General features: G+C 35.0%; 1 protein-coding gene across 1 annotated transcript; it reads right to left on the reverse strand.

Moving 5' to 3' along the window:
- Positions 1-634: 634 nt before the first annotated feature.
- On the reverse strand, positions 635-1,579 carry LOC114611136 (olfactory receptor 1537-like). Its single transcript, XM_028755784.1, has one exon. It carries the CDS (start codon positions 1,577-1,579, stop codon positions 635-637), a length of 945 nt encoding a protein of 314 aa, XP_028611617.1.
- Positions 1,580-19,619: the final 18,040 nt, after the last annotated feature.

Below are 19,619 nucleotides of genomic sequence, written 5' to 3' on the forward strand. Positions count from 1 at the left end.
AAAGAAAAGAAAAGAAAAGAAAAGAAAAGAAAAGAAAAGAAAAACACAAAATATCCTATAACATACCAATGTAGTTGGGGGAAATCTCAGGGACCCCATTCCTAGATGGAGAAATAGAAACATCAATGATGGCTGAGAAGAGAGTCAGTCTTCCTATGGGTATATATGAATGAAATGAAAACAGTCTATTAATTTGAAAGAGACCAGGGTGTTCATGAGAGTAGCTGGAGGGAGATGAGAAAAATGAAGTAATTACAGCACTTATGTATAAAATTCTCAAAAATGAGTTGAAAATGAATAAAATAATATCATTTTATTGTAATGAAGAATGATATTTATCAATTTAAATTAACATTTAAAAACGTGAAGAAAAATTTATATACCATGATGGGCTACCAACTACAGGTATAAGAATCCATGTTTTCCTTACTAATATTTACATTCTTGATACTTAGAAACATATAACATATTAGGTACTTAAAATTTAAAGCTGAAATTTGTAATAGTAAAAATTATCAAAGGGTCCTAGCAAATACATAATAATAATGACAAGCAAGATAAAATAAATAGTATCAAGTCAATTGATATACTTTAGATAACTTTCCACTAAGAAATATTCTGCATGTGACTCTGGTCACACGAATTTTTTTCTTTCAAGTATTTTCTTCAGTGCAACACTTACATCCTTATTTCTCAGGCTGTAGATCAAAGGGTTCAGCATGGGCACAACAGTAGTGTAAAACACAGAGGACACTTCCCCTTGGTCCATCGAACTCACTGATGATGGCTGTAAGTATGTGAATGCAGCAGAACCATAGAAGATAGCAACAGCAGAGATGTGGGAACTGCAAGTACTGAAGGCTTTGGACCTGCCCTCCATGGAGCGAATACGCAGGATGCTATGAATGATGAAGATGTAGGAAGTAATAACGGTCAGCATCGGGACAAAGATATTCAGTGTACCAAAAAACAGAATCAACATTTCATTGACATAGGTATTAGAGCGTGCAAGTTTCAAGAGGGGAAGAAAATCACAGAAATAGTGGTTGATCACATCTAATCTGCAGAATTTAATCCTAATCATGAAGCCTGTGTTTACAGATGCACAGAGCATAGCAAACATATATACCCCTAAAATCAGGGAAGTATAAATCTGAGAGGACATAGTTATATTGTAAAGCAAGGGGTTACAGATGGCAACATAGCGGTCATATGCCATTACAGCTAACGTGTAACACTCTGCAACACCAAAACTGATGAAGAAGTAGAGCTGAGCCAAGCATCCAGGGTAGGAGATGATGTTCTTCTCTGTCAGAAAGCTCACCAGCATTTTAGGAATAATAACTGTGGACTGACAGAAGTCAATGAAGGACAGACTGCTGAGGAAAAAGTACATGGGTGTGTGCAGATGGGAACTGAGCCAAATCAGTGTGATCATACCCAGGTTCCCAGACAGAGTGATCAGATAGATTCCCATGAAGAAGAGGAAGAGAGGCAGCTGGAGTTCTGGCTTCTCTGAGAGCCCAGCCAAGAAGAACTCAGTCACTGTGCAATGGTTTCCTGCTGTCATGTCCTCCATTCTGATCCTGAAGGAGTATAGTAAGCTATTAAAGTAACTTTTTTATTCTTTTCCATGTACAGAAATTCCCTATATAAATTATCTGCCTTAGAACTCATTTGCCCTGTATATAATTGCCTTAACTGTATCATTTTTTGATAAATAAAATTGCTGTTACTGTTATTCTTAAACATATACTTAAAATTAAGAATGAATTTCATAGAAAATGCTATCATTGTATTACAGTTTTCAAAAAGTTTGTGATTTCAAAACAATGCTTCTAGTTTGGGATGTCAAGTGAGTATTAGTATAAAAACATATAAGCCTATGTTGAGGAAGCAAGCCTTCCCTAAATAACAGTAAGTAATTTATCTAGAATCTTATTTTACTAAGAGATCTCCAGGAATATTCTTTTTAGACATTCCCATTTTTCTAACTCTTGATAAAAAGTCTTTAAATATCCAAATGTGAAGTTTGGATATTAGGTAGTGGATACCTAGTGCCACTGGGAAGTGGATTCTCATATGGGAAACAGTTCTTGAGAGCCACAGAGTCATCAGTAGTGGTTACATAGTGAGGCCTTGAGGACAAAAATACCCATATTTGCTACAATTATGTAATAATGACACTGTTACTAATACAATGTATTTCTATTACTTTCATTGTAAGGAAATAACTATTACTCGCATCTTATCACTCAAACAAATCTGAACTATACTTTTTGTGTTGGTATTTCATATTGATATTTTTGCACATGAAAAATTTTGTATTTCCACATATTAAAATTAGAGAAACAGACCCAATGTAGCTCTTCTCTTTCCATTTAAATGTTGTCAACTAAGAACAATTGCAGTGCAGATATGGATTAATTAGGGGAAATGTAACTATTATCCTCTATCCTATTGAACTGTGAACCAATTAATCATTAATTAGTCATTAAAATATAAAAATATTGAAATATAAAAGCAGAATGGGATCAGATATAGGGGAGGGACAGGAGAGTAGGCCAAAGGGTCAAGAGATAAGCAGTCTCAAGGGGAAGGAGGTAGAGGGACCGTCTAGAAAGTACAGAAACCCAGGAGGTGAGAGACTCTAAGGGCTCAATCGTGGTGACATTATCCAAAATGCTCAACATTGGGGAGGGGAAACTCAAAGAGTCCACCTCCAATAAATAGACAGGGCCTCAGGCAGAAGGACAGGATTACTAACCCACATTCAAACTTTCTAACCCAGGGAGCTGGGGGGGGGTGGGGTGGTTCGGATTGGTTGATATTATTGCTCTTCCTATGGGGTTGCAAACCGCTTCACCTCCTTCAGTCCTTTCTCTAACTCCTTCATTGGGGACCCCATTGAGAACCATGTGCTCAGTCCAATGGTTGGCTGCAAGCACCAGCCTCTGTATTTGTCAGACTCTGCAAAGCTTCCCAGGAGACAGCTATATCAGGCTCCTGTCAGCATGCACTTCTTGGCATCTATAACAGGATGACTGTATATGGCATAGATCTCTAGGTGGACAGTTTTTTGATGGCATTTCCTTCAGTCAACCAGACCCCTTCCCAGAGCTCCCAGGGACTAAACCACCAAACAAGGAGTACACATGGAGGGCCCTATGGCTCCAGCTGTATATGTAGTAGAGGGTGGCCTTGTTGGGCATCAATGGGAGGCGAGGCCCTTGGTCCTGTGAAGGGTTGATGAAAATAAAAATTCTCATACTCCAATGTATATTTCTAAACTTAAGGTCATACAGATGACATAAAGTAAATGTTTCAGAAACAAAACAAAAATTGCAACAAATGTTGGAAAGAAATTTGTAGGGACAAGGAATTGTAACAGGGAATACTAGACAGAGGATGATGAGCATGATACTATTCAGAACATGTGTGTGTGTGTGTGTGTGTGTGTGTGTGTGTACATGCGTGAATGTGTATGTATGTGTGTCTGTGTGTCTCTCTGTGTATGTGTATGTCTGTGTGTTTCTGTATGTATCTGTTGGTACATTAAAAAGTTGTCAAATACTTAAGTAAAGACAAATGTTAATGAGAACGTCATCTAAATTTAAAACTACAGGAAAGCAGTGCATCTGGGTACAACAGAGGAGCTGTTGTTAACAGTCACCATGATTTTGTCAGCCTGCACAGCATCTATGTAAGACCAAGTGCCAGCATGGAAGTGGGAGTTTACCCCAGCTAAGGATCCATTGGCAATCTATACCTGCTGAGAGAGGGCATATCAGTTTCTCTGAAAGTGTAGTACCAGACAAGATGACCATGTGACAGAGGGAATCCATATATCCGTGAATATATGGAAGGGACAAATTGGCTATGATGGAAAGACAGTAACAACAGAACACAAAGGTACATAGGAAGGGAAGGAGCATGGACCTGAGATTGAGAGCAAATATGATCAAAGAATGTTTATGAAACTGTCAGAGAGTTTATAAAAATGTTTTAAAACTCAAGGGACATAAAAATGAGGTGACAAACCCACAGTGTTTAAATATATCTGCCAAAGGATTTAATATGAAATACCAAAAATATCTGTATCAGTGATACTATAAGCACAATGTTCTAAAGTAAACATATTAAGGAAAAATAAACATTATAAAGAAGATACCTACAATGCCAATATTTCAAAGTGTAAATATGTATATGATCTTATGTACATTAAGATTAAACAGTGTCAACTAACCTGGACCTCTAAGACCTCCCAGAGACTAAGCCACCAACCAAAAAACATACACAGGCTGGTCCAAGGTGCCCTGCAGTTGTGTAGCAAAGGACTGCCTTGTCTGACCTCAGGTGGAGAGGATGCACCTAGTCCTGTAGACACTTGATGCCCCAGGAAAGGGGCATGCGCAGGTGATAGGGAGAAGAGGGCACTCTCTCAGAGGCAAACAGGAGGGGGAATATGCTGAAGAACTCTGGGAGGGGGAACCAGGAGGGGGATAACATTTAGAATGCAAATAAACAAAATAATTAATTAAAAGATTGATCATCAATGAAATCAAAATGAGATATCTTCCTACAGGTATACCGTAAAATGGCTACTGAAGAGCTGTGGCAATACCACATGTGGAAGAAGAGTAGCTGGATGCATCACACACCACATGTACGTGGAGTAAATGTAAAAACCTTGAAACTTTGAAAACTTGCTTGATAGCATATTATAAGTGTGAGCACATATCTTCTATGCATTTCAGTCACATGTTTCTCAGGTTTTATCCAGGATAAATGACAACAGTTTTCTGTATAACGGATTGTGAAAAAAAATGATCTAGCAGCTGTATTGATTCATTACTGAAGCTTTGGTATGAGACAGCCCAAATATTCAATTGTGACGTTTGTGTAGAATGAATTCTATTTAGCATCTGTAAAGGAACAAAGCACTCATGTGTGCCATAGCATATATTTCCAAAGCATGTTATTATTGGAATAGCCATAAAATGCATTTTTCAATCTTGTTGAGCTTGCACAGGAGTTGTGCATATTGTCATAATTACTGTGAGTTCATATGTGCAACTGTCCCCTGTGTCTGGGTCACATTGTTCCCTTTTACACACACACCATATTGGGTAAGTGGGTTCCTTCTATGAGAGTTGTTGGCCAGTGGGATCCCATCAACTTCTGCAAAAACCATGAGCTCTTATTACTTTTGGTTACAGTCCAGAGCTCAATGGTATGACCTTGTTGATGAAGGTATGCTGTAGTTGAAAAACAGAGCATGAAGATATCATATCTGACTTAGCCTGGAAGTTTCATCATTAATGACTAGCTTTTTCAATGCTGGAAGATACTATGGACACTACTGGAGCAAAGAAACACTCAACAATCTTATCCAAATGTATAACCACTGAGCTATGTTAGTATCTGGAATGTAAGACATTCTTATTGGGACAATGGTATCATGAATGTAATGGGACTATTGAAACATTTTCTGCTTCATAAGATAGAATCTATACCTGACACTATTGTCATACCACAGACCTGTTGATTTTTGAACATTTTAAAAGTATTATCAAAGCATGTTCAGAATAATACTGTTCAAAAATAGACACTCACTATTTTGAAGCACTTATATTTTGGTTGTTTATATTTTGATTACATTGTTCAGTTATTCATATCCATGATGACTCTGTGAGTGCTGTTCTTTTTAGAACAGCTATTACACAAAGTACAGTAATAACTGCACTAAAAATTTTTCAAAATTGAGTCACATCTTATTAAGCTATGACACATTTTCTTTTTGATGCTGTACAGTTCTAAGCCTGCTTTGTCTTATGTAAGTGCCTCGCCAAAAGCTTTATATTTGCTAGTCTTTGCATGTTAAACAATGTATTATGTATTTCTATTTTATTATCATGTGCCCTTATATTAAAACATATCCCAATGGAATTTCTAAAAATAAAAAAAGTAAAATACAAATAGCATAAAATATGAACAAGTTAGCAGCCAATATCCAGAAGTCAATCTAATAAAATACAAGCAATCCTCATATACTGTATCTTTCAAGTAGCCCTAAGAAATCTTGTAGAAAAATGAAGTAAGAGAAGAACTTACCATACTAGTGTTTTGTAACACTCTTTATAGAAAAAAATCAAGCCTAACAGACTTATGGATAGGTTTATCATAATCCAATTAGTGGATATCACATATAAAGTCATAGCAATTAAGACAAAATACAGCAACAATCAGTATAGCCCAGTGTTAAGAAATATGTATCTTAAAAGATTACAAATAATGGAATCAAGAACACATCTGAAAGTATAAAATGCTCAATACTTAGCTTTCTTTTTGAATCTCTTTTTATATAATATGCGCAAACACAGACACCATTTGCAGATGCTTACATTTTATTTTTTAAACAATTTAAAAATAATAAAAAAGTATTAATAGTTGTTATGTGTTTCTTTATATTAAGCTTGAGTATACAGATTTATGGTATGTTATGTTGCATATTACAGAGACAGAATATAAATTTGGACAGCATGTTTACTTCTTCCACAATGCAGGTTTGGAAGACAAATGTCAGATCACCAGGATTGTGTGGCAGATGCATTTACCTTCTGAGTCATCTTGTCTGTCCAGTTAGTACATTAATTTCTAAGAGAGTAATGTATGTAGTTGTTTTTCATGCAGATGTAAAATACATATTAATAAAAAATACATATTAACTTATGTCCTCATGCTCTTATTCTTATAAGTCGTATAACAGGATTACAGCATTAATAAAATTCTCCAATGCAAAAATGTAACCATTTTTTCACAAAGAAAAGCAAAATGTATTGCATTTTCTGGTTGCAGTCTTAACCTTATCACCAAGAGAGAATCGAACCTCTGCAAGATTGTTCTTATTTAATCTGTGCCTCTTCTAAGAACATCATCAAAATTGTAAATAAGTAGTTGTTAATCTATTTCTCGACTCATTGACTTTTTAATATTATATTAACTGTCCAAATTATACACTTAGTTACATTAAGCCTACGCTATTATTTCAATGTTCATTAGTATATTTGGAAGTTGTGTGTTATTGCAGATAGATTGGTAGCTTATATAGCCATTAAAATATTCTTAGAATTATTTATTCATGACTTGCAATTTATTTAATATAGAGCCCTTAATCCTATGACAAATTTCATGAATGGAAATGTCTTATGGTAGCATGTAGAGATCTGAAACACAGAAAATATTAAGAAGAATAATGTAAAACTTTGGAAATATCAAATGAGTTGTCCACTTGGAGCCATTAGATTGAGTAAAATCATTGTAATAACATGCTTCACAGACAGTTTCTGCCAACTTTCATCCCCTGTCCCCATATCCTCCCTCTTTACTCTCTCTGTGTCTCTTACTCTCCATATCCCTCTAAATGTTGCTGAATTACAGAGGAAGTAAAATGACCTTCGGTTACTGCAGCAATCTAAATTAAAGTGACATATACTCTGCTTTAAAGAATCCACAACCTAAACCTGTCTTATTAATGTATATGCATTTTAACTTGGATCTCAGAAGGTGATAAAATACATTACAGATAAAAGAATAGTGGCAGGACTAAGCAGTATACTTTGTAATATAATTATTATTACAAACTCATGCTCTTACACTAAATACAGAAGTGTACCAATATTCATAGTATTGCTGCATAATAAACAAAAATTTGTATAAATTCACAACCATGAAATTTTGAATGTCATCAGTGCTACTCAATATGCTCAATATTCAAAGATTTCATGCAAATGTTTTTATATTTCAAAACAATGTTTTTGCTAATTCAATTGATTCCAATGTCTATAGGTTTTATATTTTTCTCTGACAATTCATTTTGCTATCAAAATGTCTTATGTTCCACAATTATTATCATAATAAAAGAACTCCAAAAATGTTCTACTTAAGCATGTGTGTTTCAAATTATGTACCTAATCAAAATCTAGTATGGTAAGCTATAAATTCTTCATGCATGCATCCCCTTCTGTGATGGACACGTTTGGCTACTTACAGTTCCTAAACTATATTAAAGTTATCCATCCATTGTCTACATTTTAGAATGATGTTCATTCTGGTTGAAAGAGTATCACTAAGCACCTTTTCTCTGTCATTTGGTAAATATATATTTGCCTTTACACTCCATCTAAAACCACGGCTGGATGACATGGTATGATTCTCCAAAATCTTGCAATAGATTTATTCTTTGTAATATGCACTCAGGATGTTGTAAGTTATTAACCTCATACGTCCTTGGGAAACATACTCCATTACTAAATAGATGACCATTTGAATTAGTTTTCTTGTCTCCTCAGTAATAGATGTCTGCCACATTACATATTTTTGTGGTACTTTTAAAAGTATGAGGATTAAATGAATGTGGATATTCAGCTATTTCTGCTTAAGTTCTGAGAGTGATTGCTCTAGGCCTTATATTTTTAAATAATTGCGAGTGTGTGACACAAACTTGCTCACTTTAACTTTCCTCAAATTCTCAAGTTTTATTTCCTACTTGCAAACGGCACACTATTCTTGGAATTTGGACAAGCAGGCACCCAGAATTCTACAGTTAGTATTGGAAGACAAGGCCTAGTTCTCAATGGCAACAGTACCTTTGAATCTGATCTGCATCTAAAGTCATCTTCCTTCAGGACTCACCTAGATTGTGCCTCTGCAGATTCAGTTTCACACTCACAGTCACCTGAGCAGTTGTGAAGCTCTGTCCTGAGTTTAACTTCTTCAGGTACTCTATGTCAGAAAATAAACATTCCCTAAGGACTCTCATTATTCTAAAAATATGTTAATCAGAAAAATAAGCAATTATTACTGCTAATTCCCCAATTGCCAAGTTATTCTTTCAATAGATTTCTAAACACTTATTCCTAAGCTTTCAACTCCTAATAAAACTTTTGAGTACATGGACCACTGAAAAATTATGTAGGCAAGGGGTAGGGGATAAGAGGTCTGTGGAGCTGAGAAGGGGGATAACATTTGAAATATAAATAAATAAAATAACCAATAAAAATAAACTTTAAAAAAATGTTTACTTTGACCCATCAAGTGTGGGTGAGTCAGTGGGACATTCTGATTAATACAACAGACAAAGACTACAGTGATATAACCACATTTTAAAAGACAATGCCTTTCCTGATGAGTTATATGGTATTTACTATTAACAGATTCTCCAAGAATCAAAACCCCTTTGCACTGACCCTAATTTAAGAAACCATGAAGAAAGGTAGAATGGTCTAAATGAAAGTGATCAGGGACCTACTGAGATTATAGAAGCAGTTGAATAATTTCATGACTAAATAGTTAGAAACAAGAACAATATGAATTGTTAAACCATCAAAATGCTTTTTAAGACTAAATCAATTGTCTTCTATTCTTAACATTTTCATTTCCGTTTTGTAATTCATCCCTTATTTTTCTTCCACAAGCATTATAGATTTATATACTCAAATTAATAGAAAGCATATAACACATAATTAAAACTATTCCATTTGGCCTAACACAACAGTTTAATGTTCTAAAGAAATTCAAAATATATTTGATGCTAATTTTCACAGAAAAGATTTATAGGAAAACAGGCCTGCTTTCACAGAATAGTTATACTAGTGTGTTAACTTAGTGAAAATAAAAACTTACGTGTGATATGAACACTTTTGAAAATTTCTGAAAAAGTTTTGCGTAATAGTATGTAAATTATAGTGAAAGAATTGAAAGTTAGCAAATGACAGTTTATTGGCTGTGTAGTGGCTATTTTCAAGTGTTTAACATAATGTTAATATGCATTTGCCTCATGTTTTACATTTTATTTATTTATTTATTTATTTATATTAGCACACATTAATTTGTATATATATGTACACATATATGTATATTACATTTTATAAATTTATATTTGAGTTTCACTTTCATCTATGGATGATATGCTAACAGTAGATTTTACCTAAGCTCAGATTTATGGAAATCATGAATGGAATATACTGAGACAGTGACATCAAATCTTATGCTGTGCTGAGTTTGACACAAGACAAAATATCAGAGTCCCCCTGAGTCCTATAGAGGGACAACTCTATAGAGCGTTAGCCATGTGATTTATTCCTCTTGCTTTCATGTGAGTCCTAGACAAATTCAGCATGAAATATAAAAAAGCTTGTGAATAACCATAATAGAATAATTGAAAAATAATCAGAATATTTAATCAGCCCACCAAAGACGAATGAGTGGATAAATAAATGCAAAAAAAACCCAACTCTACTATTTAGTAACATGACTGTGGTTAATCATATGATGTAATTCATTTTGCCACCTTAACTATAGTCTATTTTACTTACATACATGCATACAAACTATATATATATATATATATATATTATCTGTATATATACAGACATTTATAATAAATATAATACACATACATATATACAGACAGACAGATAGATGAATGATGAGCAATAGAGATGATAGATATAGACATAAACAAAGACAGATATAGATATCTGAGTCTGTATTCTTTATTTATAACAAGCCTCTAGATTTCACTAAATATTATGGTACTTCTGCCTCTGCAAGATACAAGCAGAAACTATACTAGTTTGAAGGAAAACCTTTATTTTTCACTACATTGATTTTTTTTTCTATATAACACATGATGGGAAATGCATAGCCCTTAGAAATTAAAAAAAATCAATTTAGAGAAAAATTTTGACACTTAATTTACAATGCTTTTTCAATCAGCATGATTCCTTTGTAGTGAAGTTGAGTATTTTAAAATAGAAAGCTGACATGGTTTTCACAGGTTTCACACCTAGATAAAAAGCTAAGGCTAACCAATGACTAACTGACTGCTGAGACATGGAAAATCAGCCTTCTCTAGGGATGAGCTACCTGGTAGTTTATCCTTTAGTTATATACATATAGAATTTTTGTGCCAGTCAATATTTTTTATTCAATAGAATAAAAGTAACCTAATTTTAACAAATAATGTATTGCATGGGATCTTGAATATTATAGGGAACTATATAGGAACTATATCCCATAGTCACAGGAACTCAGAGAACATCTCAGTATTTACCTTAATGTGTAAAGTTTTAAGTTCTTATCTCCAACTTATTTCTTAAAAATATATTTCTATGAATAACTGAATTATGTCATATATTTACTACTGTGATATTTAGGAACACATATGTATAAAGAAATTCACACTTGCATGCAGTAACAATTAGTAAAAAAAATAAGTTATCATTTGAAAGAACATATGGAAGGGTAGGTAGGAGAGTTTGGAGGAAGGGGAAAGGAGGTAGGAATGTTTTAACTAAAATGCAACTGAAAATATTAACAAATATGAATAAATTAGTATGAGATTTTTTTAGAAACATGATCAACATTAAAGATTCAAAGAATATTTTAGGATATTAATATGGACTTATGTCAAAACAGATTTAAAAATATCAGAACACAATTTTCTATAGGTTTTTAGCACACAAAGACAAAAAAAGATTGGCTGCCCTACAGAATGTTAATTAAGCAATACACATGGATAACCTGGTGTTCGGGGAGTTCCAGCTGGAATAAAGACAGATATTATGTTATTGCTCCATAATTGTGAAGCTGGGGCTGTCAATAAAGCTGTATGAGAGAATAAAAATATAAAAACTAAATACATATATGCAGGTAAGGAGAGTTATTGAAAAAAAAGAGGTCATAGATTTAAAAAAGATCAAGAAGAGAAATATGGAGGCTTTTGAAGGAGAAAATGAAAAAGAATGCAGTCAGAATAAGATCAACAGCTCAGGTGACAGCACATGCTTGTGAGGATGTAGATAAAGATGTGGATAACTCCTCCATTGCTGGTGGTGTTGCAAACTGGTACAACCACTCTGGAAATCAATCTGGCGATTCCTCAGAAAATTGGGAATAGTTCTTCCTGAATATCCAGTTATACCACTCCTGGGCATACACCCAAAAGGTGCTCCACCATACTACAAGGACAAGTGCTGCACTATGTTCATAATATCAAAAATGAAATACAATTTTAAAATATTAAAGGGAAAACTTTTCTTCTTAGTCCCAAGTATTATAATATATGACATTTACAGAAGGTATGGTAAACAAAACCTCAGTCATTGCTTACATTCTTCCTTTAAATTTACCTTACCACTATATAGTATTTTAGCATGCATATAAATCTCATGGCCATTTATGAGTTATATTTACTTTTAGTAATATATTACTTACATATGCATCATTATGAATCATGTAATAAGTTTTCACTAAATTTCATACATGACATATGCATAATGCATTGCATAGTGATTTAAAAATATTTATCAAGTATGTGAACAGCTTCAAAATGACTGTAAAGTATCACAGCTTGACCTAAAATAAGTAAATATAGAAATATTTTTCTTGACATTCTACCGAGTTAAAAAGTAAGATGTATGTGGAAGCTGTGGACCTAGAATGTAACTGGGTCTTGAAAAATAATTACTCATACACCTCTGTCAAAATCATATATAAGAAAGAGCAGGGGAGTTTGCAGTGGAAGGAGATAAGAACTTCTATTCAAATATAACCTTCTTTGCTGTGCTGAAGTATTTCCCTTTTCTCTCACTTCCTTCTGGCTTGGAGTGTGTGAGATGGAATAAACAAACCTTAGCTTCTAAGTCACTTGTCTTTATTGATAATAAAATTGTTACCCAAAACCACTTGTTGATTCCCCAAAGTTAGTTGATATAAAGATTTTTTAAATATTCTGCTGAGAAAATAAAGATCTGATTAGAAAAAACAGTGATAATGACCTTCGGCTAGGACCTCATCCCTCATGTTTTAAGTAAAATCTATAACCAAAGTTTTCCTTTTCCCTTCTGATTCTCCATTCTGCAATGCAACCAAGTGATAGAATTATAGCTTCCCTTTAAAACAAAAATTTAATAAAAGTATATGAGTTATTGTCTAGAAATTAAAGCACTGGATTTTCTCAAATTTTAAAGGTATATGCAACTGGTGTTACTTAAGGTAAATTCTGGTGAAGAAAACATGTAAAAATGGGAAAAATAGCAAGTATATAGTATTTGGACTTTTTGACGTTTATTGACATGTTCTTAGTATGACAGAGTCACTAACATTTTTTTATTTTTTGAGACTTTTATCTGAGGATTAAATAATAGTAATTTTACTTCATATTGTAGCTATTAGATGATAGAATATGACAATATTTATATGATTTCCATTATTGAAGCTTTAAATAGTTCCTTGGAACTATTGTGAATTTCATGTATCATGTTTTAATAATATTCATACCTTTCATCCACTCTTTCTTGGTCAATGTGCTTCCCTGTTCACATAACTTTGTACCATTTTTCCTTCCTCATATCAAATCCAATTTTTCAAGCACACACATTTTGGTTTTGTGGCATTCCACAGGAACATGGTTGATTTATGAGAGGCTATACACTTAAAGAAAAGTGACCTTCCATCTCTCAGAAGCTATCACCTGCCAAGAGCTCATTGCCATAGGCATAAAGCTATGGTCATTATTCATTATTTCATGTAATTTGGGCTTGCACACATCTTGTGCATGCTGTCACATCTTACCTAGTTGTGAATCCTGTAAGACACAATGACAATCAGATTAGACTGATATGCCCACTTGGGAAGTAGCAGCATGAAAATTTTGGGGAAACTAATTACTTCCTTATTGTTCCTAAGCCACATATCACAAAATTAAATCCATATGTGGCACCAAAGCCAAATCAAGAACCTATCTCTAGAAAAGTAGTAGACCCTAAGGAAGAACCTTCCTCTTATATGGATTATTAAAACTTTTGAAGAACTATTTTCAAGTGTAATAATGTTCGGCAAATCCTATAAATTATGTTTTGCCTTATTGACGTTGCTACTCCTTCCTTGAGGGTCACAACACAATGCTTCAGAATCAGTATGATGTTTATGTTAGTATTTTTCTTAATATCTTTCTTTGCTTATCATAATCACTGAACACTGTGGGACAGTGGGACTCATTTACTCTTCCAAATACTTTGTAATAGTTTTCTGTGTACATGAGCACTTAAAAAAAATAACAATCCATAATGAGTATATTCTTCCTATTACAAATCATTATGATAAAATTGTACTTGATATTTTTAAGTAATATGATTAAACTTGCATCCACATAAGCCCTTGAAAGCATGTGTGTGTGTGTGTGTGTGTGTGTGTGTGTGTGTGTGTGTTCCATGTTGCATATAATATGTTCCTTCAAAAGTCTTATGATCAATTCTTGGTTCTGACATTATGTCATTATTTTGAAAGACATTAGAAATTGTATGAAGTCAGATACAACTAGAAATGGTAATATACCACGTCTGTGTTTTTTCCCTCTAAAACAAGCCACTATAATGAGCCTAGCCACAAATAGAACCAGGTTAATATGCTGAAATCGATGACATTGTACTTTAAAAACAGCAAAACGACAGCAAAACTCCCCCTATATCAATTCTCTAGCGTATTCTGTGGGAAAAAACTCATGAGGGAACAGCCCTGGGATCATGTGGAGTCCTGGGCACAGTGGCAGCCCACGGGCTTAGGTAACTCATGAATATGGAAATCTGTTACTCATGCCCTCTACCTGGATGTTAGCAAACCTCTCTGGGAGGAGTTACTCTGAGACAAACGTGTCTGCAAGATGCAGGCTAATGAGAATGTATGTAGACTGCATGTGGGGGTCGTCTGTCCCGGGAGCGTGGAGAGATAAGTGCCATCCCTGACAGGCTATGTCTCTATTGGGTCCCCAGCTATCTCAGACCCAGTGCTCTACTGGGGAGACCAAACCACCTCTTTGCAGCCCCACAGTATTCTAATTAAGATTTATAAATTGCTACTAGCACAGAAAGTACTGTGTTCAGGATCATTGTGACTACAGGAGCAGACGATTCTCATGCCTCGTAAAATGATTTATGAGAAGACTGGGTAGGTGAATATGTGGGTTAGAGAAGATATGAATGATATATGAAGATCTTGTTTGGGACTTATTGCATATGCTCATAACACCAGAATGGCAATGGACGCATAGAGCATAAGCATAGTGCTGAAGCTTTAGAAGAACATGAGAATTCCATTGAGAACTCAACTGCAAGGCATTCCTTTCACATTCACTTGACTTCAAATTTTTCCTGTCCTTCTATTTTGTAAGAGGCTGAGAGAAAAGACACTGGACTGCTTCCAGTTTAGATGGTAGATTAGAAACTGCCTTTATAAGATGCAGGGAAGAGAAGTCTTGGTGAGAAGGAAATCTGTACCCAAAGATAGACAAAAGACATATTGTGTAGCTGCCTGCGTCCACAAATCACCTGGGCTCACCTGAAAGGGGGCTGGGAACGAAAGGAAGATAGAGGATGAAAAGAGATCAAGCCAAGATAAAGTTCTCTGATCAAGGCTTAATGCTTTAATATTTGGCTTTTCAATTTAAAGGGAAAGACTCTTCCTAGTTTCAGCCTGAGAGATGAATGGGATAATCGATCTTGGTCAAGGGTCATGACCGGAGGTATCTCAACGCAAGCCCAGGGGCAGTTCTTCTTTCAAGTTCCATGCAGCCAAGGTGGGTAACTCCACCTAGATCCTTATGACTTGGTCTGTTGTGGCAAACAAGGTCTCTCAGACCTGCTCAAGGCCAGGGGAACTGCACAGTATTGCTGATGCCAAGAAGTGATTACTGACAGGAGCCTGGTATAGCTGTCCCCTGAGAGGCTCTGCCAGAACCTGACCAATACAGATGCAGATGTACACAGCCAAACATTGGACTAAGTAGTTAGGGCAAGGACCGTAGTAGCTGAAGGGGTTTACAACCTGATAGGGAAAGCAACAACATAAAACAACCAGACCCTCCAAAGCTCCCAGGGACTAAACCACCAACCAAAGAGTAAATAGAAGGTACTCATGGCTCCAGCTGGATATGTAGCAGAGGATTGCCTTATCTGGCGTCACTGGGAGGGGAGCCTCTTGGTCCTTTGTAAGCTTAATGACCCAAGAAAGGGGAATGCTAGAAAACTAAGGAAGGAGTGGGTGGGCAGTTGAGGAATCATCCTCATAGAGGCAGGAGTGAGGGAGGAGAAGATAGGGGGCTTGTGGAGGGGAAACTGGGAAGGAGGATAACATTTGAAATGTAAACAAATAAAATAACCAATAAAAAAGAAATTTACAAAAGGAACTTATAGGATAGTAGGAATATGTGAAAAACAGAAACAAAACAACACAAAACAGAAAGATGTTATGGGCAAAAGAAGCACTACAAGGTGAAACTCTTTAAAGAAAAAGGTCATACCTGACCACAGTCCTAAAACCTCGTCTACTTGGTCATTTCTTATATACCTGACACAAGGCCTGAAGGCTGTTACTGTTGTAATCATTGTGAATAGCTACTGAAACTCAGTATCACGGTGAACGGTAGTGAAATATAGGGTATTGCTGAATCTCCAAAGTGAGACATAAAAGAAACTTAAAAATCCATGAAAATCCACAAAGATGAAAGTACCCAGATCAAAATCTTCCCAGGGTAGCTAAGATGCAGAAGGTACAAAAGAATTGACACACTGAAAACTAAAAATAACTGTCCTTTGGCACCATCTTCTTGATGAGCAATAAATACCATCAGTTACAATATTCAGAATGTCAATGAAAATATACCATTGGCAGTCTCTGAGTGTAGGGGGATTCTAATCCAACAACATAGCTACATTGTCTGGAATACAGACACTCCTGTAATTCTCTGTTAATCCTGAAAATGAAGATAATGTTAGTTTGTAGAAGGAAGTGCCAATTTTGGAAAGTGATGCCTCCTTGGGTGGCAAAGTGACAAATCAAAAAAACATTTAAGAAAATAGGATACGTCCAACTCTCATGAGAACAGAGAGGAAAGTGAGATGACATAAGACAAAATAGCACAGAGAGAGGGATGGAGAGGAAGAGAGAGAGAGAGAGAGAGAGAGAGAGAGAGAGAGAGAGAGAGAGAGTTTTATTGTGAGAGTTTTACACAGGCAAGAACAAGCTGGACTAAGGTGAACTAGCCAGATAATAAAAAGGAACCAGAAGAACAGTTTGCTAACGGTAATTTGAGGCCAAGTGGAACAATTCAGTCAGAATTGAGAGAAGCCAGTTTGAATGAGACAGGTTGGAGAGTTTTGCCCCAAATATCTGAGTTAAACCAGCCAGCCAGATTTCAGAAAGAAATAGAAAGTGTGAGGTTATTCAGTAGTAAGTCTCAGAGGATGAAAAACATTCAAGGCCTAGATAAGATGTTCCAGAGGCTTCCAGGACTAGTTATAGCTTAGCAGATCAAGTCAGTAAGCCTAAGAGACAACAATTAACATCCAGAAATTAAGAGTTACATTTACATATGTGCAAATTTCTTGAAAGGCTTAACTAAGGAACAAGAACACCCATCTTACGCTGAATGTGATTAGAAACATCCTATTTTGACCAAACCATCAAAATAGAAATAAGGTAATAAAATAAACAAACAAAAACCCAAAACACACCTTTCATATTTCAACTTAACCACAGTCAGATGTGGGGAAATGGTAACTAACCCTCAATAATTGTTGACTGGATTACAAAGTGCTGTGGCTACTTTTGAAGTCTGTGTTGTGAGTTCTATGTAAGTAAAGAGGAAAGTAAAAAAGTAAGGAGACAGAGAGGAGGGAAAGAGAGAGAGAGAGAGAGAGAGAGAGAGAGAGAGAGAGAGAGAGAGAGAGAGAGAGAGAAATCTTGGCCTATGACAAAAGGACTTGATAGTATACATCACATTTTTCTGCTCAGCCATGTTTGTTACACCTCTATTCACAATAGCTAGGAAATGGAAATGACATCACTGACCTACAACTGATGAAAACACAGTGGATTGTTATTTAGGTAAGACAAATAAAATTTTAAAATTTTCATATAAATAGACGGAACTAGAAATTATATCGAGGTAACTCAGAGCCAGAAAGAAAAACAACACATGATTTCCTTACTGCATGGACAAATTAAAGAAAGGGGGTAGTTGTGGTGGGTGTGTACTGTAGAGATGGTGATAGCAGGATACAGGTGCTATGAACAGGAAAGTAGAAATACTAGTAGAGACTTTAACTGGGGGGAGGATGGGAAATCAATATAGAAATAGGAGAAGGGAAGAGACAAAGAGGATAAATAGCAACATTTATATTTTTAAAAAATTCAGAATTCATATAATTCTATGTTTACCTAAACACACACACACACACACACACACACATCACCCAAAGCATTATATGCTATTGCTATTGTCCTTAGTTATATCCCCGAAACTAAAAGTAAATCTCTATTACCAAAGACACTACAGTATTCTGACACAGAACTTGGATGAATAAAGTTGTATTTAAATAGAGGACTACTATCTGGGGACTAGCTTTCACAACATGGACAAATAAAATCCATGTTGACAAGGGAGGAAAAAATTTAATAGTTATGTCCAGCTGTGACACTCATGAATCAAAACAATAACCAGCAAGTCACGTTATACCTAAGGTGCAATAATGCCAGTCACATTATGACAGTAAACAATAACCACTAAATTGTTCTTAAGGCTCACTCAACAGGAAAAATTAATGCCTGGTTCTGTAAACATAGTCATCTAATAGTTTCTGATGAGATTATGAAACCTAAAGCAGAATCTAATAGTGACACCGACACAAACCGCTATAATATCTAACTTCACACTTAGTACTTATTGAGTCTCCCACAGATACATTTAACTCTTTTTACATCAGGTTGAGATAATCATAGAACTCTAAAATTGGTCTAAACAGATGAAACAACTGATGATGAGGTAACAGCACACTCATCCGTGATCAATACAACCTCCCTCTTTAAAGTTTAAGTAACATTCGAGAAGAAAAAAAAAAGAATATTCTAGCAACTAGAGTACAAGAAGGCCTGTGGTGATATTGTGTCTTCTATGTATGACAGGAATGTGGCATTGTACATCTCAATAATATAGTTTCCTAAACAAGAAACAAAAATGATGCCATGTTATATAAGAATGTAGAAGAGGGAAATCTCAGGGCACCTATTCCTGAGTAACTAATGATTGCTGAGACCTGAATCTGTCTTCCTATGGATATATATGAAGGAAAGGAAAAGAGACTATTATTTGAGAGAGAGCAGGGAAATCATGTGAGAATGACCGGTGGGAGATGAGGGAAATGATGTAATTACAATATTAACATATGAAGTCCTCAAAGCGGAATAAAAATGAATGAAAAGTACTTTGTGTTATAATTAAGAATGAAGTTTATAATTTTAAAGTAACACTTATCAAATATGAAGTATATAACATGACTGGCAATAAGCTATGGACATAAGGATCCATGTCTTCCAACCAATTGTCCACATTGTTGATTCTGAGAAATATTTGCGATATTAGGTGGATGAATTTAATGTTGACATTTTTAATAGTAAAAATTATCAAAGTGTCATAGCAAATGTGTAATAGTAATGACAGGTAGGGTAAAATAAGTAGTATCAATTCAATCTATATGTTTTTAGGCAGTTTTGCTCTAATT

This window comes from Grammomys surdaster, unplaced genomic scaffold (genome assembly GCF_004785775.1).
Source record: "Grammomys surdaster isolate TR1022 unplaced genomic scaffold, NIH_TR_1.0 126086, whole genome shotgun sequence".
NCBI classification, from domain to species: Eukaryota; Metazoa; Chordata; class Mammalia; order Rodentia; family Muridae; genus Grammomys; species Grammomys surdaster.

Excerpts from the sequence above, each read along its gene's own strand:
- LOC114611136 (XM_028755784.1), bottom strand. The coding sequence starts at position 1,579 with ATGGAGGACATGACAGCAGGAAACCATTGCACAGTGACTGAGTTCTTC.